At 42.0% G+C, this 22,709-nt stretch overlaps 1 protein-coding gene across 9 annotated transcripts in view; it reads right to left on the reverse strand.

The window, feature by feature from the left end:
• CTBP1 (C-terminal binding protein 1) overlaps positions 1–22,709 on the reverse strand; it is a 224,976-nt gene that overhangs the window by 18,821 nt on the left and 183,446 nt on the right. For all 9 annotated transcript variants that reach the window (XM_069977261.1, XM_069977267.1, XM_069977266.1 and 6 more), the window contains 3 exons: positions 16,327–16,481; positions 5,003–5,147; positions 3,457–3,663 (listed from right to left, as the gene is read on the reverse strand). In XM_069977261.1, coding sequence (XP_069833362.1) covers positions 3,457–3,663; positions 5,003–5,147; positions 16,327–16,481 — 507 coding nt within the window. The remainder of the gene's footprint in view (positions 1–3,456; positions 3,664–5,002; positions 5,148–16,326; positions 16,482–22,709) is intronic.

Below are 22,709 nucleotides of genomic sequence, written 5' to 3' on the forward strand. Positions count from 1 at the left end.
ACATATTCCTACCTACCAGCACACCATGTGGCTATGGGTAGCATTGCAATTATATTGTTTAAAAAAAAAAAAAAAAAAAATTAAATATGTGCCTGATATCCATCCAGCATGAGGTATAACATCTGTAAATAGCAGGAACTCCATGAATGTGGAAAGCAAGATATAGCAAGCATTCCTTGATTTCGCTGACCTCAAGCAAGGTTAAAGAATACACCTCTAATGGGACAGCATCTTTCACACCAGAGGATATGGGCTCTTTAAAGCGGTATGCTGCTCAAACATAACTTTTGATATATTGCTGGTGAGCTGCTGCTTTCTGCTGAAGACACAAAAAATCTGTGTGTGAGCTCCTCTCTCTGTCTCCCGGTCCTCCCCCCTCCCTTGTGAGACAGTTGATGGTAGCCTTTATTTGCAACATTGTAGCTTCTCTGTAATGCTAGGAGGATTAATCACAGTGATTTAATCAGCAACTTGACCTCAGAATAACCCTCCCAGCATAACAAAGAAGCTATAATGTTGCAGATAAAGCTTATCAGGGACTTGTTTACATCAACTGTCTCAGAGGGGAGGGGGAGACAGAGAGAAAAGCTCATACACAGATTTTTGTGTTTCCAGCAGAAAGCAGCAGCTGAGAACTGGGGAAGTAGACTGAATAGATAATAACAAGTATGGAAGGAATTGTTAGTCTCACCATGAGCAGCTACCTATCCAATGTTATGTTTGAGTGGAATACCCCTTTAAGACGACCATTGTAAACCCACAAGGACGATTACTTTTCACCTACTTTGTTTAGAAGAACACAAAACCCACTGACGTTTCTCGCTTGGCAAAGTATATTGCACTTTGGGCATAACAGCAAGTTCTATCGAAACTTTTTCCCTTTACTTGGAACGAGCAGTTCGGGCAATTTTCTCAGCTGTGGTCCAGCTCCAGGCTCCAATGGAAATCATAGCATGTACGTGAATAATGCGGTAGCCAAAACCTGTCAGGTTGGGTTCTGCATCTGCTTTTATTGTTGTCCAAGCAGTAATGGAAAATTTGGCACAACAAATTAAATCTGAACCGGGGAGTCTGACACTGCCAACTTTCTACAGCAACCGTCTTGATGCCTATTCTACATCACTAACTAGATATTTCATCTTGCCAGCAAAATCGGGGGGGGAAAAACAGGAATTCAACAGAAAACATTTTAAAAAGTTGACTTCTCGGCATCCATCCTTCCAGCTATATGCGTGGTACTATTAATAGAGGGAGGGGGTTCGGTATTGGGGGGGGGGGGGTTAACTAATGAAAAAATGTAAAATTTATAGCCAATTTACAAAATGTAAAAGCCTGTTCTTTCAACTTTATTATGAAAGATCTACAGTATGAGGTTAGCAACGTTTCAGCTTCCAGCACAATCAATGGTCTGTCAAGTTGCTGAGAAAGGGCGACTAACCATGCGTAATCCTGATCTCAAGATCATTGGGCATTCCAGGGGTATAACAGGAAGCTTGGCTAAATCTAGTATAAGGGTGCCTTCACACCTACCGTATCGCAGTAAAAAATCCGCATTCATTTAGTTAAATCCGCTGCGGATCTGCTGCGGATCCGCAGCGGATTTAACTAAATGAATAAACACAGCATTAATTCCGCACCTACAAATCTGCTGCGGATCCGCAGCGGATTCCACAGTGCGTATTTAATGCTGTGTTCATTCATTTAGTTAAATCTGCTGCGGATCCGCAGCGGATTTTCTACTGCGATACGGTAGGTGTGAAGGCACCCTAAGGCAGAAACTAAGGGTCTTCTTATATGGGGTGGATTTATGGACGACATCAAGCCAGAGAACAAATACTTGTTAATGGATGATCAGCCCATTCTGACCCATGATCTGTGGGATCGGCACTCATTTACAGTGATCATCAGGCCATCTTACAGGGCCTAACACTTGTAGGAGGCTCCAGAATATCCCCTTTAAGAGAAAAGGTTGGGAGAAAGAATTGGGCATGCTGTTGTCCAATCCTTTGTACCAATGGGAGATCAGACTCTGGCAGATGGACCTAATTGTAGTTTACGCTCTACTCACCACTGAAGCAACCACGCACACTTGGCTGAGCATGTATGCCTATGGTGAAATTAGCTGAGTATTTGGGCCAACAGGTACTGTACGGTACCAATGAATGCTTTCAATTTTGAGAACCCAGAACTGTTGTGTAACCTGTAAATGAGCTCTCCTCCAAAAAAAAGATATCTATCTTTCCATAGACTCCCTTTAGGTCAATATCCGACCGATAAAAAAGCATTAAAATGCAACTCAGGATATTATCCAAAGCAGACTACAGCTGACCAACAGGGTACATACTTGTAATATTTTTTTTTTCTCTGCCAATTTGTGTATTCTTTTATTTTTCTTCTTTTTACTTGGTGAGTGGGTGCACTTTTATTGGTGTGACGTCAGCAATGTGCTCACTGTACTTATCATATTTCCACTCGCCATGCTGCCCTCCTGAGAATGCAGCTGCACCCTCCTGCACCCTCTACTATTTACCATACGCAAAATTTTTGGAAACCAGGGAGTTTCGGTATATAGAGAAAAGGGAACGTGTTGCTGTAAGGGGCTGGTCACTTCTTCACAATAATATATCTAATCATATGTAACAATTATTAAATGAAAAAAATCATGATAGGTCATAGACACATCGGTGGGGATCTGCGTCCTCTTCTCTACCCAGTTGGCTCCATGCACAATGGAGCCAAGACAATAAACTAACATCCAATGTAAGTCAATAAGATCCTTTAGGTGCTGTTGTTTTCTCTCAAGCAACCATCTAGCAAAGAAGTCATAGAACCCTACAGAGGATAAGGAAGTTCTAGATCATGGGTCTCCATACTGCAGCCCTCCAGCTGTTGCAATACTACATTTCCCATCATGCCTGGACAGCCAAATCCAAAGCTTTAGCTTTCCGGGCATGATGGGAATTGTGGTTTTGCAAAAGCTGGAGGGCCACAGTTTGAAGATCCATGTTCTAGATAATTGCTTTTAATATTGTCGGAAAAGTCCAACCAAGCTGAATTGGCCACCGACTACTAAAATAGAATGTCCAGAAAAAGGTATCTGATCAGGGGTCAATTTTAGTGATTGCTTTTGTGTAGCTTAGGGATTACCTTCCAATAAATACCATCCATTTGGGTAGTTTGTAGAGTTGAGCGGAGTAGCTGAACTGTTTGGGTTTGGTGACATAACTCCTGGCGTCTGAGAAGTTAAATGCCGCCCTAGGTCTTCCAGAAAAACATTGATACAGTCTAGGACTCCCTAAAGCGGCATTCAACTTCTCTGAATGCTGATTTTTCAGGTTCGGAGAGTGTTGTCGAACCCAAACTGTTCTTCAGGAATACATCAGTCTACATTTTTGGAAAACTAAATGTCATACCTATAATCTCATGCCTCACATTTTTAAATAAACTAGAACTTACCCAGTCCTATAATGCCTAAGGTTTCCCCCCTAATTCGAGCAGCTCCGGATGCAACTTCTCTAATCTGCTCCACGCTCTGGACTCTTGTGCCTTCTCGTAATGCCTGGTGCAGCCACGTTGTTCGCCTGTACAAGTTCAGAATGTGGCACATTGTAGAATCCGCCGTCTCTTCTACGGACGCTGCTGGCACATTGCACACGGCTATACCTGGATTAACAGTCAAATAATAACAAGGAGAATTTAGTATAGAGCATGTACTGTAATAATAATCATTACAACTGTACATGGACAAATATGATATTAGGTTTCCCTTTTAATGTAATGTGTCAAAACCCCAATAAGGCCGGGCCTACAAGGGTATTTCTATCATATAGTACACTATTACAAGGGTTATCCAGGATTAGAAAACATAGCCGCTTTCTTCCAAAGACAGTGCTGCACCTGTCCTCAGGTTATGCATGGTATTACAACCCAGTACCATTTACTTCAATGGAACTTAGCTGCAAAATCACACACAAACTGGACAGGTGTGGTATGGGTTTTGGAAGAATAAGGCTACGGTTTTCTAAGTCTGTATAACCCCTTTAATGCCTGATAGGAATGGGTTGCACCTTTGGGACCCTCATATCTAGCTGACACATTTTGCATATATGCTAGTAGTGCCACACAGCAATGAAGGTTATACTAAGAGCTGAAACCTCTTGCTGATGCTTAAAGGGAATCTATCAGCAGATCAGACAAATGTAACCTGCTGATAGCTCCCTATTGTGCTCAGGGGGCTGAAGATAAAGGTAACTCCTGTACCTTCATCCTCTGCGTGCAGTCTGTAGTTTAATTCAGTTCTAAAAACACCGTTATGCGCAGGAGCACTGATCCGGCCCTCCTACTCCACTGATAATCGTTAGAAGTGGGGGGGGGGGGCATGCTCTGAGGGTAGTAGCCCCACCACCAGTACTCCAAGCAGCCTTACTAGATGCTAAGTTAAACTACAAACTGCACAGAAACTGTATCATGAGGATCAGACTTCATCCCAAGTGCCCTGTGTGCCTTGCTTTCCGTGATTTGACTTGTTGTGTCTGTTACTAGAGACAGAATTCTCCTAACCAAAGGCAGTGGACATCCAATTTCATGAAAGCAAGACACCTAGTGTAGTCGGCGCTGCAGGTGCATGAGGATGGGTAAGTATAGCTTCTTTATTATATTATTACCACCCTGTCCACCCTGGATTTTTAAATTACTACTAATAATTAAGTACCTAGAATGCAACATATAACATAAAGCATCGTAACATAAAATTTTGAAGGACTAAATGTTCCAGTGATGGGACCTCTGCCCAATAATGGACATATTTTTGCATTTTTGGCCTCTTAAACAATCCCATCTGTGACTGATAGAGAAGACTTACTTTAGGACTCAACAACCTCCTTTAACCCATTTTCGTAAAAATTTACGTCTGCTAATTCCCCGCATGACACAGCACGGCCAGAACTGTAAATCACAAAAGTAGCAAACTAGTTTTCAGCATATAATAAAATGGAAAATATACCTAGATCTCCAGCTGACTTGACGTCAATGTTATCGAACCCACTCCCGATCCGGACAATTATTCGAAGTGCCTTGAACTTCTCCAAGTCCTCTCGCGTTAAAGTGATAGTGTGATACATCAAGGCGCCCACCGCCTCATTTAATACCTAAAAATAAATATAGGAACCATTGTTATTTTGACCACTCTGGTGGAAGAACTGAGGCAATTGCTTATTTGGCCGTATTTCAGCCTCTGTACAATTAGTCAGAATTAATTTACTCAAGCGTTTTTGCTGTCTATAAATGTTCAGGAGGTATTGGTTTTCATTGAGGAGATTGGGCAATGCTCCATGGGAAAATGTATGCAAATAAGTTCTAGTCCAGAAGGAAGAAAATGCTCTCTAGTGCCATCTATAGGTACCAGCAAGTATGTCAATGTCTAAACTATAAGAGAGATTAAAAGACGACTTGGGATATTAATCCAACCCAAACAGTATATAAAGTTAAATATCAGTCTACCGCCACCTGGCACTTCTAAAATGTTGGTCTACTTATATGGCAGAGTTGAAGCCTGCTGACTTTACCGCCTCCTCTTGACCTCAGTACTAAGAACGAGGGGTATTCTCCACCCTGTATTTAGAGTAAGGGGCTGTGACACTGGCTTTTGCTGTAATGTATTATTTCTGTGGAATTGTATAGCCTCACATAGTCCATAATCATTTCTGAAATCATTGCTGAAAAGATTCCTCTGACAGATGAGGCTTCTCATCACTAGGGCAGCGATGACAAAGACGGCTCAATAGACTTCGAGCAAAACAATGGTGTCAGAGCGGAGGAGTCCCTCAATTCTGTCTTCTCCCAAAGCAGGTCGGAATTATAGGTCTTAAAAAACATGTGGCAAGCATTCATCGAATAGGGTGGGAATGGTGAGGGCAAGTGAAGATTGGGGAGAAGGGGCACCTAAGCCCCCGTAACATGAGAGAGCTTATACCAGCTACAACTGTACTCTGGTCCCTTAGCGAAACACTAACCTTCCCAAGTGTCTTTTCACGCTGTACACACAAATAAAAAGATGCAGAATTTCATATACACACATGCAAACTAAAATATAGCTGTAACGCATTGTGCCCGACAGCCACAGGAAGAAGGAGTTGTCATTTTGAAGTAGAAGACTCCTGATCAACATTAAGTCAACATTGAATAGTACAGTATACATTGAACCCACCAGCAGAATAGAGAGTGCAGCTCTGGAGTAAAATACAGCATGTAACTCAGGATCAGTACAGGATAAGTAATATATATACATGTGGTGTTGCTATTAGTTACACCCTTCGTAAAAGCCTGTACTTCTTCAGTGTAAGTGGTGATGTAGTAGTACCAGAGTTTCACCACAAGATGTCGTTATTGTTAGTGTGTATATTCAGTTATTGCACAGCTGTAGTACTTAAGGGTATAAACCCACACACCGTATACGCAGCTTATTTACTGCTGCGATACGCAGCAAATACGCAACAAACACGCAGCAAATACGCAGCAGATTAGATCTAAATAACTGAACACAGCATCAAATCTGCACCATCAAATCTGCTTCAAATCTGCTGCGTTTTTGCTGCGTATCTGCTGTGTATACGGTGTGTGGGTTTGTACCCTCAGGGGTAATTGTTTATTTGTGTGTCACAAGGATCTGTAAGCCAATGAGAGTCCTCTTCTCACCTATCATCTCTCTTTTTACTTCTCACATACGCACTCCTCCCCCACTCACAGCACACCTTACAGGAGCTGTAGGTAGGAAGTCACATGGGTAGAGGAAGTGTAGTGTCTTTTGTCTTTAGACTCTGTAGTGATAGGACACTCCCTACAGTTTCTTCTCAAGTAACGCTGTCCAACACTATGCAGTGTTAAACCTTCACTAGAGAGGACAAGTCAGGGATCATCTCAACCCACGCCGTGAATTAGGAGAGACACAGTGCAGGACAGTATCCATAAAGAAAGTAAAGGTACTGATCTGGATAGAGCAAAGTTGCTAGAACCCTGTGAACTCGCAGCGCGGGTGTAAGCAGGGAACCCTCAGCATTGCGCTCATCACAGGTAACAAGGTCTGGGGCTTGTGTCACACTCACTCGACACTTGTGGGCAAAAGGTGGTGGAAAGACCAGAGTGTCAAAACACAGGCACAAGTATTCGCTCTCTTTTCTCAAGTATTCTTCCATTTCTACCTCCAAAGTTCCGGCAGAGCACAGTACTACTTGGGTTGGGACTTTCTTGACATCCTCCTCTCTACTCTTCCGATCCTCTATTTCACCTCTCAGCACGCAGCTCAGTCGGTGCGACTGGACCACTCTTTCTACTCTAAGTACACATCTAGATCCTAAAGTGTTAAGTGTCTTATCAAGTGTAAAGTATTCTATCAAGGCAAAGCTGTATGATCTACTGCCTATCTCAAGTATCTTTAGAGTAAAACAGATTTTATTTTATGCTAAAGAGACTCAGTGATTCCTCATCAAGCACCAACACAGTACACACACTCCTTGGGTCATCTCCCCTTTCTGTGGGTGGCAGTACCAATGGTCCAGGTGGGTCACTATTCCACTCCGGACCACTGTGATAAGTACCCAAGAGACCCAGCAAAAACCCGGCAGGTCACTGTCCACAGGGGAACAAGGTATAGCCGGCCCCTTAAAATATAAGCAGGTAAGCCACCATACCCGTGTGCCTAACTGGCACTGGCATCACAACATAACATCACTGGGCCCAGCTATATCTCAGCCAACCACCATAGAACTAGCGTCCCGCCTAACCATCTGGCAAGCGACCGGCCGCACCTCCTCCATACCACCGGAGGGGTACCCCACATACATAGTGACCCCACCAGCAGAATGGTGAGTGCAGCTCTGGAGTACAGGATATGTAGCCATGTTTGGGCACTTAGCCTGAAAGATGCTTTGGAAAGGGATGGATTTTAGTTTAGACTGACCTATATAAAAAGAGAATAATAAAACTACTAGGCTGAAAACGTGGCTAAACCACCCCCTCCCTCGCTCCCCACCAACATGTCCAATTACCATCAATGTGGCTTCTTGCTTGTAAAATCCTCCAGTGCCGCTAACACATTTATCCCTGGGGGAGGTATTATACCATTGTGATTCAGCTCCCGAGTGCTGTGCCACAAGCTCACATTCTATGCATTGAACTCCATAATTTTATGAGACGCACCAGCCCTAAAGGCCCGTAATGTTGTGAAGCGCGGTGGGGACCCGCCTGTTACATAACTGCTGCATTTCGCCTCCCATAATAAGAGCAGATCAGGCCGCTGTCATCATCTGCTCGCTCCCAGCCTCCCGCTGTAGACATTTCCAGCACTGGCTGGGCTCAAATGGCTGCAACATGTTGACGCGCTCTTATTTGCAAACAACCGTCAGACACAATCGGCTCGGCGAGTGTATTATTAGCAGCTCTGCAGTTTCCCATTATCCTCGAGCGCTCTGTGATCTGTACTCAAAAGAGGAGATCTCACTTTGTTGCTGGTAGCGGCGTTAAATACCGACGGGGCCAGAAGATAAATCGGAGTAAGAAAAACTCAAATAGTTGCCGAGATGCAGCAGAGCCAACTTTGTCATTCAGCACTGTGTGTTGCAATGTGTTATCAGGTGACTATGAGGAACCATAACAATCTGCACATAAAAAGTACAGGAAACCGGAGCTACTAATTCAGCTCTGCTACATCGGTGTATGGCCAAACTACGACTGTTATAAAACTACAATTCCCATCATGCCGGGATAGCCAAAGCTTTAGCTGTTCAAGCATGATGGGAATTGTAGTCTTACAACAGCTGGAGAGCCACGAGTTTGATACCTGTGCTCTAGATCAGGGGTGGGGAACCTTGGCTCTCCAACTGTTTCAAAACTACAATTCCCATCATGCTTGAAAAGCTAAAGTTTTGCCTATCCAGGCATGATGGGAGTTGTAGTTTTATAACAGCTGGAGGGCTGAAGGTTCCCCATCCCTGCTCTAGATGGTCGTCGGTCAGGCAAAATGTAATTTGCGACCCTTGATTTCTAGGGAACTGGTACTTGACATGGTCTATATTAGTAATATTAACCCTTTAATAATGACACAAAGGAAGTGGATTTTTTTTTGTAGCAGAGTTGGATTTGTTGTTTAAGGCTGGGTTCACACTGCGTTTTTGCAATCTTTTTTTGCAAAAAACAGATGAAAACAACGAATGCATTTGTGTGCATCTGTTTTGATCCATTTTTCCATTGACTTCCATTGTAAAAAAAAAAGGATCAAAACGGATCCGTTTTTTTTTTGACGGACACAAAAACGTAGCTGACACTATTTTTGTGTCTGTTAAAAAAAACGGATCCATTTTGATCTGTTTTTTACAATGGAAGTCAATGGAAAAACGGATCAAAACGGATGCACACAAATGCATCCGTTTTCTTGCAAAAAACGGATTGCAAAAACGCAGTGTGAACCCAGCCTAAGGCTCCGAATGGCACAGCACATAATGTACAGTATGATATTCTCAATTAAATCCAATACGTTTGGTTCTGTCAAATGATCTCACACAGTATTACGGCTAAGGGGTTATCCAGGATTAGAAAAAACACAGCTACTTGCTTGAAAACACAGCCTCACCCCCTGTCCTCGGGTTGTGTGTGGTATTACAATTCAGTTCCATTCACTTCAATGCCTTCAGGATTGTATAGTTAGTGTGATATCTGTGCACACTATTGGGTGCAATTAGAACCTCAATACAGTATTTTGTAATATTAATTGCACACCGGGAAACAGTTATCTTGCTTGTTTCTTATTTTCTTATTTTATTCCAATATGTATATACAAAGGTTGGCTCCGCAGTTGAACACATGCATTCTTATATAACAATTCATCCATAGAACATATACCATAACGGACGTTTCGGTCTGGTATGACCTTTTTCAACTGGTATCTGCAGGGTAAATATATATTCCAATAAGTGTATATTATATTGAAACAATTATACAAAAATCATGTCTTTGCAGAATCATAAGCATAATATGGCTCAGAGACAATGTAATAGTAATACATAATATAACTCAAGCTATAGTGACAATGCGAGGTATCTCCACTTTACTCATATTTACTTGATTAGTAGACTAATAGAGCTACTATATGGGATGGAAAATCCGAAACGGTTTGCTATACTCACACTTTGGAGGGTGGTAGGGATAAAGGAATGCCTGGAAAAGTAAGAAGTGAATATAGAAATAAATCTCGTGTGCACACAAAAATAAAAAGGAAACAAGCAAGAAAGAGAAGATCAAGAACACCAATATAGGAAGAATGCTACCTTACCATGTGTCTTAGATGTCACAAGTGCGGCCGGAGCGGTCATACCGGTGTGGCTTCCGGGTTTATATAGGGCAGTGAAGCGATCACGTGACTAGGATCGCAATCACATTTTGTGTGACGTCTCCACGTCACCAGTCGGCGCTTGACGCGGAGACGCTTGAGTTATATTATGTATTACTATTACATTGTCTCTGAGCCATATTATGCTTATGATTCTGCAAAGACATGAGTTTTGTATAATTGTTTCAATATAATATACACTTATTGGAATATATATTTACCCTGCAGATACCAGTTGAAAAAGGTCATACCAGACCGAAACGTCCATTATGGTATATGTTCTATGGATGAATTGTTATATAAGAATGCATGTGTTCAGGATTGTATAGACTGGATACAACGGCAGCAAAAACACAGCTATAAGGAGTATTAAAGCTGTTGGATTTCAGAAAGGAAGCGGCTATTCTCTGACAGCAAGCAGAGAACAATATATTAGTTGTGGCAGTGGCTTCTCGCTAAACAATTTTAAACCCCTTTAAAGGACTTTATTTTTTTGAAATAGTACCTTGCAATGGTGTCCTCTGCCAGGTGTAGAGGGTGCTTACTCTACTCCAGCTGGGACTGGGGGTTAACACTCATTCCAACTATTTAAGCCCTATGCGGCACCTAGGTGGTTTTATTGGGGGGGGGGGCTCTGTCTGTCTTCCCATTGGAGCCCTGGGTCTTTCCATTGGTGCCCTGTGATGCAAGTAAAGAGTCTACCAATTAATAAGACTGATGCATATAGCCACAGACAGTGAATAAAGAGGTGGTCCCGTAGACGCTCTACCCCTCCATTCACACAGGACATTCCAGGATCAAAGTTCCCAGTGGTTGGATATCACCAGTGTTTTTTTTCCCAGAATTTTCCAGTCAGAACAACACAAAAGGAGCATTACAATCCCCCCCTCTCCCCAGTATCAGGTCCCCACTATATTACACACCCCAGTATCAGGTCCCCAGTATATTACACACCCCACCTTAGAGCAGCATACAGGCTGTGGCCCAGAAATAGCATTCTACTGACTGACTGTACATACTGTTAGTTTGTGTGCATATGATGCAGCTGCACCCTATATCATCATACTACTACCCCTTTAAAGGGACTGTACCATTAGACCCACCCCCAGTGGGAGGAAACCTCCGCCCCTCTATGACACTGCTCCATTAGAATCAATGGAGCTGTATCATAGAGGAACGGGGGTTTCCTCCCATTGGGGGTGCGTCAGCCGGCCTCCAGTGCTTCAGCCCAGGCCTGATGTTACAGTCCCTTTAATTTTCCTGCCTCTCCATCATCATACTACTACCCCCCTTCATCCTCCTGCCCCTCCATTATTTTACCACTACCCCCTTCATCGTACTACTACCCTTTTTATCCTCAAAATCGGGACAGTCCCAGCAAAACCAGGACGGTAGGCAACTATGGGGACGATGGGAGTAGCAGTGTTGCAATGGTGGGGGATTGGGTTACTGGTCTTGTATTACTTTATGGTATTTAATCCACTTAGCATCATTTCTCTGATCTCAGAAACCCCCTTTAGTACACCAAAAGCTTCTTTTCAAAGAAATATTATGAAATTGAGCATCATTTGCACCTTCAATAGGAAGTGGGGCCAATTCTCACTTTTGTTATAGCCCTAAGTTAATATGCAGTACAGAAAAATTTTAGGGACTTTCCTAGATCGGCCTGTGTGACAAGCCTCTGTTCTCTCTAGGATCCTCTATGACCTTCAATAAAACCAAAAACTTTTTTGTAACTTGAAATTATTCTAATTTTTCAGGCATAAAGGAAAGTTAACATGTATCCTTTGGAGAGGTAGATTCCTTTCTAAAGTGGGTAGGCTTATAAGAGGTACTATGGTACTTTCGGATTTTACTGTAATTTAAAGAGAACCTGTAGTCAGCATAAAAAAATAAGTTACATAATTGTGTAGCCTTTGGTGCCCTGATTCCAACCATGTCTTATCATATTTCTATATTCTTTGATTCCTGAGATACAGGATTAGCCTATTTAATATCTGCGCTGAATAGTCAGATGGATGCGAAATTCATTTAAAAAAGGTGTGAGAATGCTAGGCTCAGGGGGTGTAAGCCTTACCAATGCACCATTAGCTTCATTCACATCCTCTGAGACTAAATACCACCTCTAGCCTCATTTACACTCACCAAGACTAAATAATCTCCCTTAGCCTTATACTCACTCCCCATAGACTAAATAACTTGCCCATTGCCTCATAGTCACCCCCCCCCCGAGACTACATAACCCCCCTTAGCCTTATACTCACTCCCCCGAGACTAAATAACTTGCCCATTGCCTCATATTCACACCCCTTAAGACTACATAACCCTCTTAGCCTTATACTTACACCCCCTGAGACTAAATAACACGCCCATTGTCTCATATTCACACCCCTGAGACTAAATACTCTGCCCCTTAGTCTCATACTCATTTCTCTAAGACTAAATAACACCCCTTAGCCTCATATTCATATCCCCGAGACCAAACAAAAGCCTCTTAGCTTCAAATTCATACCCCCTAAAACTAAATAATACCCCTTAGGCTCATATTCACAGTCCCCAAGACTAAATAAACACCCTCATAGCCTTGTATTTATACCCTCCGAATGTGGCAAAGTGTCAAGTAGCTAGGTGGGAGGATGGTCATTGTTTTCTTTTATATAGACACATTGGAGGAGATTTATCAAACTGGTGTAAAGTAGAATTGGCTCAGTTGCCCCTAGCAACCAGATTCCACTTGTCATTTCTCACAGACTCTTTGTAAAATGAAAGGTGGATTCTGATTGGTTGCTAGGGGCAACGGAGACAATTCTACTTTACACCATGTTTGATAAATCTCCCCCATTGAGATTTATCAAACATGGTGTAAAGTGAAACTGGCTTACTTGCCCCTAGCAACCAGATTCCACCTTTAATTTTCTGTGAGGAATTAAAGGTGGAACCTGATTGGTTGCTAGGGGCAACTGGGCCAGTTTCACTTTACACCATGCTTGATAAATCCCCGCCATTGTGTCTCTCCATGATCATTTTATAAAAATCACTGGTGACATCATAATCCAAAATTATGAAGCCTAAAATATACCCAAATCACTGGTCAAGTGACCGACAACTGTTCAAATTTCCGACAACCATAGATGCTACAGATGGGATCATTGCCAGAAATTATAGACTGAAACCGGAGAAGGTTGGCGGCCAAGACTGAAGTCCTTCTGTCACCACAATAGGCAATAATCTTATGTAAATGAGCAGTTAATTAAGGCCGTAAACCAACCGGGGCCACGACACGTGATCGATAGACTTCAGTCCCTGTATTATTAGCCTGCACTATGCCGCTTAGTAAGAATACACTGTCCCAGCACCTTCTAAAGATGCCCCTGTTCTTCTTAATTAGCCCCAGTCGTATTCCTACATATACGCGGACAAAAAAGTTCCTTTGCATTGGGGTACGCTCCATTGTAATCCTGCTGCCCGCTGACATTCATTCTGGCCTGCTCTTACATTAAGCTTAAGCGCAGCAGAGAAATCAGAGTGACAAGAGAGAGAGGAATCAATGCAATTATATTTACAAGCCTTCGCCAGCCTGCGCGTCATGGACACCGTGCCAAATCAGCACCTCCAGATCGGCTCTCACACACAAATTAATGGACTTTCTTCAACCAAAGATGCTCAGCCCCATGCACTGGCTACCCTCCAAAGATGCTCAGCCCCATGCACTGGCTACCCTCCAAGTTCATTGGCGTTCCAGCATGAAAAACTCTGGAGATGGGCCCAGGCGCGATTCAGAAATGGGGGAAACAGGAGGTCAATTCTTATTGAGATTAAACAGGTTCCTTGCTCTTTTCTCCAAGGCTACCTGCTGGTACAAGCATCGCGAAGCATCTAACGTTGGATAAGAACAAAGAAGCATAAACTACGTCTTTACAGAATCTCGCTATGACTCGGATCACACTGTGAAGTAGCCTCCCATGGGACTTACATATCAGGATTCATTCTAGATTTATATCAGAGGGTGTGAGGCATGTTCCAGCAGAGGCCTATGGCAAAAGACGATACTGTAAAAAGGGCTTTTCGCTGTAGCCCTCTGCATAAAATGACTACAAGCTAAAATATATATATATATATATATATATATATATATATATATATTAAAAAATTTGAAAAAATGTTAACTATAAATTCACCTTTACAGCTGAAACCAGTGATATGAGTGCCTATGGATAGGTTTATGTACACGCCATAAAAAGCAAATCGCCATTTGTCACGTCTCACCATGTAGACAGGATATAGGCTTCTAACAAAAATGGAAGTGAACGGCCATTCAAGCACCCGTTCACTGCAGACAATTGCCCTGTGTTAAGTGTTCTTAACAAGCAACCATCGACTTGTGTAAGGTCAGTCACTACCTGCATCGGTCAGGCAATTGTGTACATATCTTTTATCTATGCAGAAGGGGGTTGTGCAAACATAAAGTGCCTGCCAGCGCCACCATTCCCCTGAGATCACAGGACCTGCCTGCTCAGCCAATCAGTAACTGCTGCAGTCCGGCTTCAGTCACAGATTGGCTGAGCAGGCAGTTCTTGTGGCACAGGAACTATGAGATACAGGAGACCAGCTGTGCTGAGCGAGTGGCACTTATGTTTCTACTACCCTCTGGCTTCCCAGAATTTTTATTATTTTGTCCAGACAGCCCCTTTAATGCCTTGCTTGCCTTCCACAAAGGCAGCTACTAGCTGGCTACATCATACACAAGAAAGACAAGAATAAGTGACAATTCGTATTGAGCAGAGTTGCCAAACTGTCCTGTAGGTAGATACCCTGTAGAAGAGTATTCTGCTAGCCAGAGGGATTGTTGAGCAGAGTGGCCAAATGGTTTGGGTTTGTCAACATTCTCTGAACCTGACTGCTCAGCATTTGACCCCTGGCGTGTGGATAAGTTAGATGCCACCATAGGCTGTACCCATGATTTCTTGGCAGCATCTAACTTTTCCAGATGCCGCCAAAGGCCGAGGAATATCTTCACAGATTGTTCTTCTACAGGGTATCTACTTACAGGACTAGGGACTGCAAAATCCAACTTTGCCCCAGGTAAGGGAAAGCCTTAAAGGGGTTGTCCGGCGATAAAAAATTATTCACAGAATAACACACATTACAAAGTTATACAACTTTGTAATGTATGTTATGTCTGTAAATGGCCCCCTTCCCCGTGTCCCACCACCCCCACCCGTGTACCCGGAAGTGTGGTGCGCTATACATTACCTGTCACGTGCCGACCACGGTCTCCGATCCTCAGCAGTGACGTCTTCTTCGGGAGGCTGGCGGATCTTCCCGAGTGCCAGCCGCCCTCTGCAGCGTCATCCGAAGCTCAGCCGCGATTGGCTGAGCATAACTGTGCTCAGCCAATCGCGGCTGATGACGCGGCCACGTCATCAGCTGCTCAGCCGCAATTGGCTGAGCACAGTTATGCTCAGCCAATCGCGGCTGAGCTTCGGATGACGCTGCAGAGGGTGGCCGGCACTCGGGAAGATCCGCCGGCCTCCCGAAGAAGACGTCACTGCTGAGGATCGGAGACCGTGGACGACACGAGATGCGGTGAGTATAATGCACCACACTTCCGGGTCTAGCGTGGGTGGGGGGAAACAAGGGGAAGGGGGCCATTCACAGACATAACATACATTACAAAGTTGTATAACTTTGTAATGTGTGTTATTCTGTGAATAATTTTTTATCGCCGGACAACCCCTTTAAAATAAATCAGACTAAAATCGTATAATATCTACTTGACCTTGGGTTCCCCACCCAAGTACATGCTGTCATATCCATGAAAAACCAAGTAAGTATCCCATATAAACCCTACAACAATACTCATATAATAATGGTTACAAAAACATTTAGCAAAAACCTGATGTGTTGCACTCAGACAGCCACTAATGGTAATGATAGCGTTGTTTTACCTTCTCGTGGATTTCCTGTGTGGACTGTGCGTCGCAGAATGCCACTGTGGCTACGTCTTTGAGGATAGGCATTTCAACTGTACAATCCCTGCCATCCAGCAACGCCACCAGCGGGCGCGGGTGCATGGGCCCATTCATTATTGGAGGTCGAATGCCTAAAGGAGGCAAGAAACATTGAAAATTAGGATAGCGTTCTTGATGGAGAGCATGAGTATGCCATGAGAAAGATAACATGTTATACAGAAACAATGAGCACAATGTGAGTTGAATGTGATTTTTTCCAAGCAGATTCCTGGCTTCTATTAAGTAATTTATTTACTGAGGAAGTTGATTCGTACATTTGTGTTGACTTTATCAGTTTATTCTAATTACTTATTTCAACATTCAGTGACAAGAGGAAATTGAAAAAATGATTCACACACAAAAAAAAACAAAAAAAAAAGTTTACGAATTTCCCAGCCTACATGACTTTCTGAATGTTCTCGATAACATTTGTTTAGCTAAAAATTGTAACAAATTTTCTTCCCCAAAAGGTGGGAGGACTATCAACTATTAGCCGGGGCTGACCTTGTTCTGGAGAACTAAAAGGTGGCCATACTCCTTCAATAACCCAAAAACCGACAGCCAAACGGCTATTTAGCCATCAGTTATCACTCCCATCCTTCCCATACACACAAGCGTTTGGCACGGCCAAGCAATTCTATGTTCTCAATGGTGAGAGGGGGGTTAAGCGGCAACCAGAGTGGTTGGCCAGAAAAGACCCATACAACTTATATCAATGGCCAAACATTCCGAGAGCAGCGGGGGTGGCAAAAAAAAAAAAAAAAGTATAAGGTGTACGGGGACCTCAACTGTATAGTAAGTGCATGGTAACCCAACACCATATGGGTGTTTCACCCAAGATTCATGGGTACTACAGCCCATCGAAGGCAGTCCCTCAGTCAACCATCGATACCATTAATAAAATGTAACAATTTTACAATACGTTCCAAGAACCAGGACACTTCTGCTAAGCAATCAAATGAAGTACAAAAAAAAAAAAAAAAACCTATGAAAGCTCCCACAAAAATGAATTTTAGGGGAAATTTTCTATCAATCAATAAATAAATATAGTCCAAAAAGACAACCCTGTATCAGACAGGCATTCTAACATTTAATCATAATTAAAACGATTTTCCTCACAGAAAGCCATTGTGAAACCCTCGGTGATATAAAAGCTGCAATGAGCCTTAGGGTAAACTCTCCAAACCAAGTAGATCAGTGTCATCTACTGACAAAAGAATTCCACAAAAACTCCCAATATCATCTACTATGGAATAGATTTCTATATACTTTTTTTGTTCTCATCACTTCAACACTTGATTTTAGCTGGCTCTCGTATATATTCACAAAAATAAGGACCAGAGTCAAAAACGTCAAAATATTTATCACCGAGGCAACCGTTTAATATACATTCCCTAAATTTTCCAAATCCTGTTTTATGAGAAGCATTTAAGGTCAGATGACTTGCTTATGAATACTTGGAATACTTAGACTTTACATTCCTCAATAGGCGCCTCACACTGGAATCTTTTTGATTATCTATTGTAAAGAAAGCTTGTGGAGAGTGAATTCTAAAAAATAAAAAAGGCAATGCCAGCTTCAACACACATTGTAATATGTACCCACACCCCTTCAGGAATTGTTTGCCTTCAGCAAGAGATTTGATAAAGTGCCCATAGAAGTGATTTGGTTTCCGGATGTAAACCTGGAGTGTACAGTTACCAGGAACAAGTTCACACAGGATAACACAAAACAACGGCACTGCCTTTTCCCATCTTTCTCTTGGACGTCAGCCAATGCCTTGAACTTTTCGCCTTGATTCCAACATTTCAGTCAATGTTCTGATTACAAGACACATTCAGACGTTACTAATGTAGATCAGTGCTACCTAAACCTAATTCTGAGCAGAACTGCCTACTGCTCACATGCACTTGGAGTTACTGAATGGTACAACCTGTGTCTCAGTACACGAAGGAGGAAGCCTACCACGTAGTAATGCATATCTTGGCTAACTCCTATCAGATAAGCAGAATAATGGTTCACTCAATTATGTACATTAGGTCATCCATGCAAGGTTAAAGGAAATCTCGATAGGCTTCTGGAGAGACCAAACGCTATCTGGCTGGTAAAAGCAAGTCGAAAAACTTTGGAAAAGGAAAAATTAACTTTATTAAACCTTCAAAACTTATATTAACACAATGCATGCCAACACTGTCCCACAGCCAAGTTCTTAAGAACAGCAGAAATCCCCAAAACAAACGAAGGCCGACCATTGACGTCAAGAGCAAATTTATAGAACTTGGCTAAAATAGTGAGACTTGTTCAAATCCAATAGACTGCTTATACCAGAACAAAAACAGTATAAAACCATAGAGAAAAATGCAATGACCTTACTATGCAATTAATAAACTACAGTAACCCAGTTCAGCTATGTATCCAAGAAGGTTGTTAAACACATATTTCAATATGGAGAAATAAATATACCGGACCCCAAAAGCAGAAGATTGGCCATATATCTTAGATAATGCCTAGTTATGCCAAAATAGGTGGGAAACTTATAAGAGTGCTCTTACACAATGCAGTTCTGAGGCCCAAACCGGGTGTGTATTATAATACATTAGATAATATAAAGAACACATGCTGCTTATACTTCTTTGGGAGTCCATTCCTGGTGTAAAGAGTAGAAGTAGTGGCATCTGGTCTTCATCTATGATCCAGAGCTGGTTCTGGATTCAAACTGTATCACAAAACCTAAGCGGCAAAATAACAACAAAACCATACCATGCATAAACACTAGAGATGAGCGAACCGGGTTTGGGTTCGAGTCGATCCGAACCCGAACGTTCGGTATTTGATTAGCTGGGGCTGCTGAACTTGGATAAAGCTCTAAGGTTGTCTGGAAAACATGGATACAGCCAATGACTATATCCATGATTTCCACATAGCCTTAGGGCTTTATCCAAGTTCAGCAGCCACTGCTAATCAAATGCCGAAAGTTCGAGTTCGGATCGACTTGAGCATGCTCGAGGTTTGCTCATCTCTAATAAACATCATAAAAAGCACATAATTTTCTTACATTAAAATGATTGAAGACTTCTGCTCTAGAGGAATCCGGAAGGAAGCAGAACTAGTAAGACCTTACTAAAGATTACAAACCTTTGCTTCCTGAAAGACAGGGCAATGAAAAAAGGTCTAAATTAGAGATGAGCACAACTCAAGCATGCTGGAGTCTGATCGTACAACATTTGAATACGGGTGGCTGAAGAAGTCCTAGGAAGTGCCACCAATACTCAAATGCAGAACGATCGGACTTGAGCATGGTTGAGTTGTGTTCATCTCTAGTCTAAATCAACCTATTTTATTGTCCTAAATCTAATGTATGGTCAACTTAAAAAGAGGTTGTCCACATTTAAACTGCCTTGTTTTAGAAACAGCACCACACCGGTAAATGGTTTGCATAACAGAGAGACAGGTGTGGCACAGTTTAAGGAATTAAATGTCTCACTCTCGACAGCCCCTTGAAGGACAAGGTTTGTTGGAGGATCAACTCCAATTTAAGGCAAAAAGTTTCTTTCTACTAAAAAAAACAAACATTACTACTACATTCAAAGAGTTAAAGAACAAAAAAGGCAACATTAAAATTGCCTAGTTCACTGCAAAGAAAATAGGAAAAAGAATGGAAAAATAAAGACTGGTTGACTTAGATTAGACTAGGAACAACAGAGTCCAATCCAAACACAACAGACAAAAGTTTGGCTGAACTTCTGTTAACACAATATAAAAGGGGAAAAGCCACACAAGAGAAGAATTGTGCTCCGACCGCAAGTCATGTACTCAGAGGCAGAGGCTGAAAGGTGAGTAAGTGGTGTAAGGAATACTTTCTATGTTTCATACCACCAAAAACATACATGACCAAGTCATGCCCATTTCTCAATTCACATTCCTACAAACAGGGTAACTTACTCCAAAAATTCATAGGTGAGGTTATTATCCAGAAGAACCATCAAGTGGAGACACCCTGATGCTTATTTTTTGTCTTTTTATTTATTTTTTTTCATTGCCCAATGGTTACTGAAGAAAACCAAAAGGCTGTTGACAAGTTTCCAGAAAGAGAAGAGTCAAATTTAGAGAAGAGTGAGCTTACAGTATGAGCCCTATTACCTGGAGCCATAATCTGCTGAATCGAGCTAATTTGGTAGATTACTGCTCAGTGTAATAAAGACAAGGATCAGCTGAAGAAACAATCATCGACTGATCGTTGTTGTCTTTTAACATGTTTAAAAATCATCATGTTCATCAGAAGTGTTCACACGAACCCAACCACTCTGCATTTGACTCACGGCGGCTAAAGAAGACTGACTCAGCCTAAACGGCAATAAGTGCAAAGCTGAACTTACTGTAAGTTCTCTCTAGTCATATGTACTAGTCAGATTCTTGGGTAAAGGATCAGATTATTGTGGGAAGTAAAACTTTTTGATTAATTTTTGTTTCTGTTTTTGCTAGGTAAGTTGAATATACGTCGGACCGATGTACAATGGGCCAGTATAGGTGTGCATAGAGATTGTAGACGAGTTGGGTACATGTATATGTACATAGGTATCCTTCAAGGGAAGAATGTTTTCATACATACATATTCCAATGAGACATTAAACAATACAGAGGGCATCCTATTATGCCAGGATAGAGGATTCATAGAGGTCTGTTCACATCACGTTTGGTAAGCACCCTGGATTTCTCTTCCACTCATCAATATACTTTTTAGTTTTTTGTGCAGAGTTCCATACAACCATTCCTGCCTCCTGAGGACTAAGGGCCCTATTACACAGAACGATTATTGTGCAAATTATCCATATATCGTTTTGTGTAAATCCATATATCGTTTTGGGTAAAATCTAATTTGTCTAATAGGACCCTAAAGTGGGGAACACACTGGATTTCCACAATTCCAATACTTATGTCCGTCCCTGCTGTGACATCAACTGTATGCCCCACCAAACTGAGTGCGCATGTATATTGGAAGGTCAAGGGAGATAAGCTTGCCAGCAGGTATCAGTCTAATGTATATGTGACAAACCAAAATTTCTCAAAAAGTGAAAAATATGTACAGTACCTCTCCCCTCTGCAATAAACACGCACACTTCGCTGCATTGAGCATACACACTTATGATGAAGCCAGAACAGGGATAGATAGCAATCGGAACAGTAGCTGACACACTTAGCAGATTTGTCCTCAGGCTGGAGTTCCAATAACTCAGTTATGGTTTTATAGGGTTGAACCCTCCTACTACACGTCCTGTCTGCACCATTTTTTTCTTCTTCTTTGTTCTTAAATCATTAGCTCAGAAAATGATGAAACCCTAAAAACAACCCCAAGACTACAGAGAGAGAGAGAGAAACAACCGAGCTACTAAAGGAGGAAGTCTGTGCAGATGTTATCATCACACTATTATAAAGGCTCCGCCATGAGGTCAGAACAGGCACAAAGAGCAGGTTTCAGAAGTTTCATGGTAATGCTTTTCATGCCGCTTACTCATACGAGACAAATAAGACCAGACACAAGAGGAGGAAGAGATTGACTTTGTCCACAACAATTACAGACATTGATGAGCTGGGGAAGAAGATGCCAAGCACCAGCCGGGACTGGAGATGCCAGAGTGTCACAATGTGTAAATTCAGGTTAACAATGGCGAGTTATCATTCAAGTTAATATTTTTAGATTTTTTTTTTAAAAGAAAATTTGCATTAGTCATTGGGGTCAATAAATGAGATGAAGAGGTGGTAAAACACTACAGGCAACACACACACAGAGTCATTTAAGTCCTTGTCCATAGCACTTTTTGTTAGCATTATAAGATTATCACTATATACTTGGGGCTGGTAAAAAAATATATATATACTTACCTACCCCTGATTCTGTGCATCTCCCACAGCAGCTACCTCTATTCTTCACCTGCTCTTCTCTTCTTCCGGCTTCCAAGATGAGAGGTCAGAGCCGGACTTGCAACAGCAATGTCCCATCTAAGGCAGTAATTGGTCCTGCTTCAACCTCACATCTTGTTTTAGGCAGAAGAAAAAGAAAGCTAAAGACCAGAAGGACGCCGGGACTGGGGGTAAGTATCATATTTTATTTATTTTTTATCAGCCCCAGCAATAATTTTAAAAAGCCAAAACTACCGCCTTTAAGGAAAGGGCAGCTATCCGATGCAATATTAAGGCTTATTTTCCATTCTTTCAGACCTGAGTAGATTATACATTCATATTATGGATCAACATATGGATTTTTACATAGTCTACCGTCTCCACCCATATCTTAACTCTGTAATTGTATGTCACAATTTCTC

Source organism: Dendropsophus ebraccatus, chromosome 7 (genome assembly GCF_027789765.1).
Source record: "Dendropsophus ebraccatus isolate aDenEbr1 chromosome 7, aDenEbr1.pat, whole genome shotgun sequence".
In the NCBI taxonomy this organism is placed as follows: Eukaryota; Metazoa; Chordata; class Amphibia; order Anura; family Hylidae; genus Dendropsophus; species Dendropsophus ebraccatus.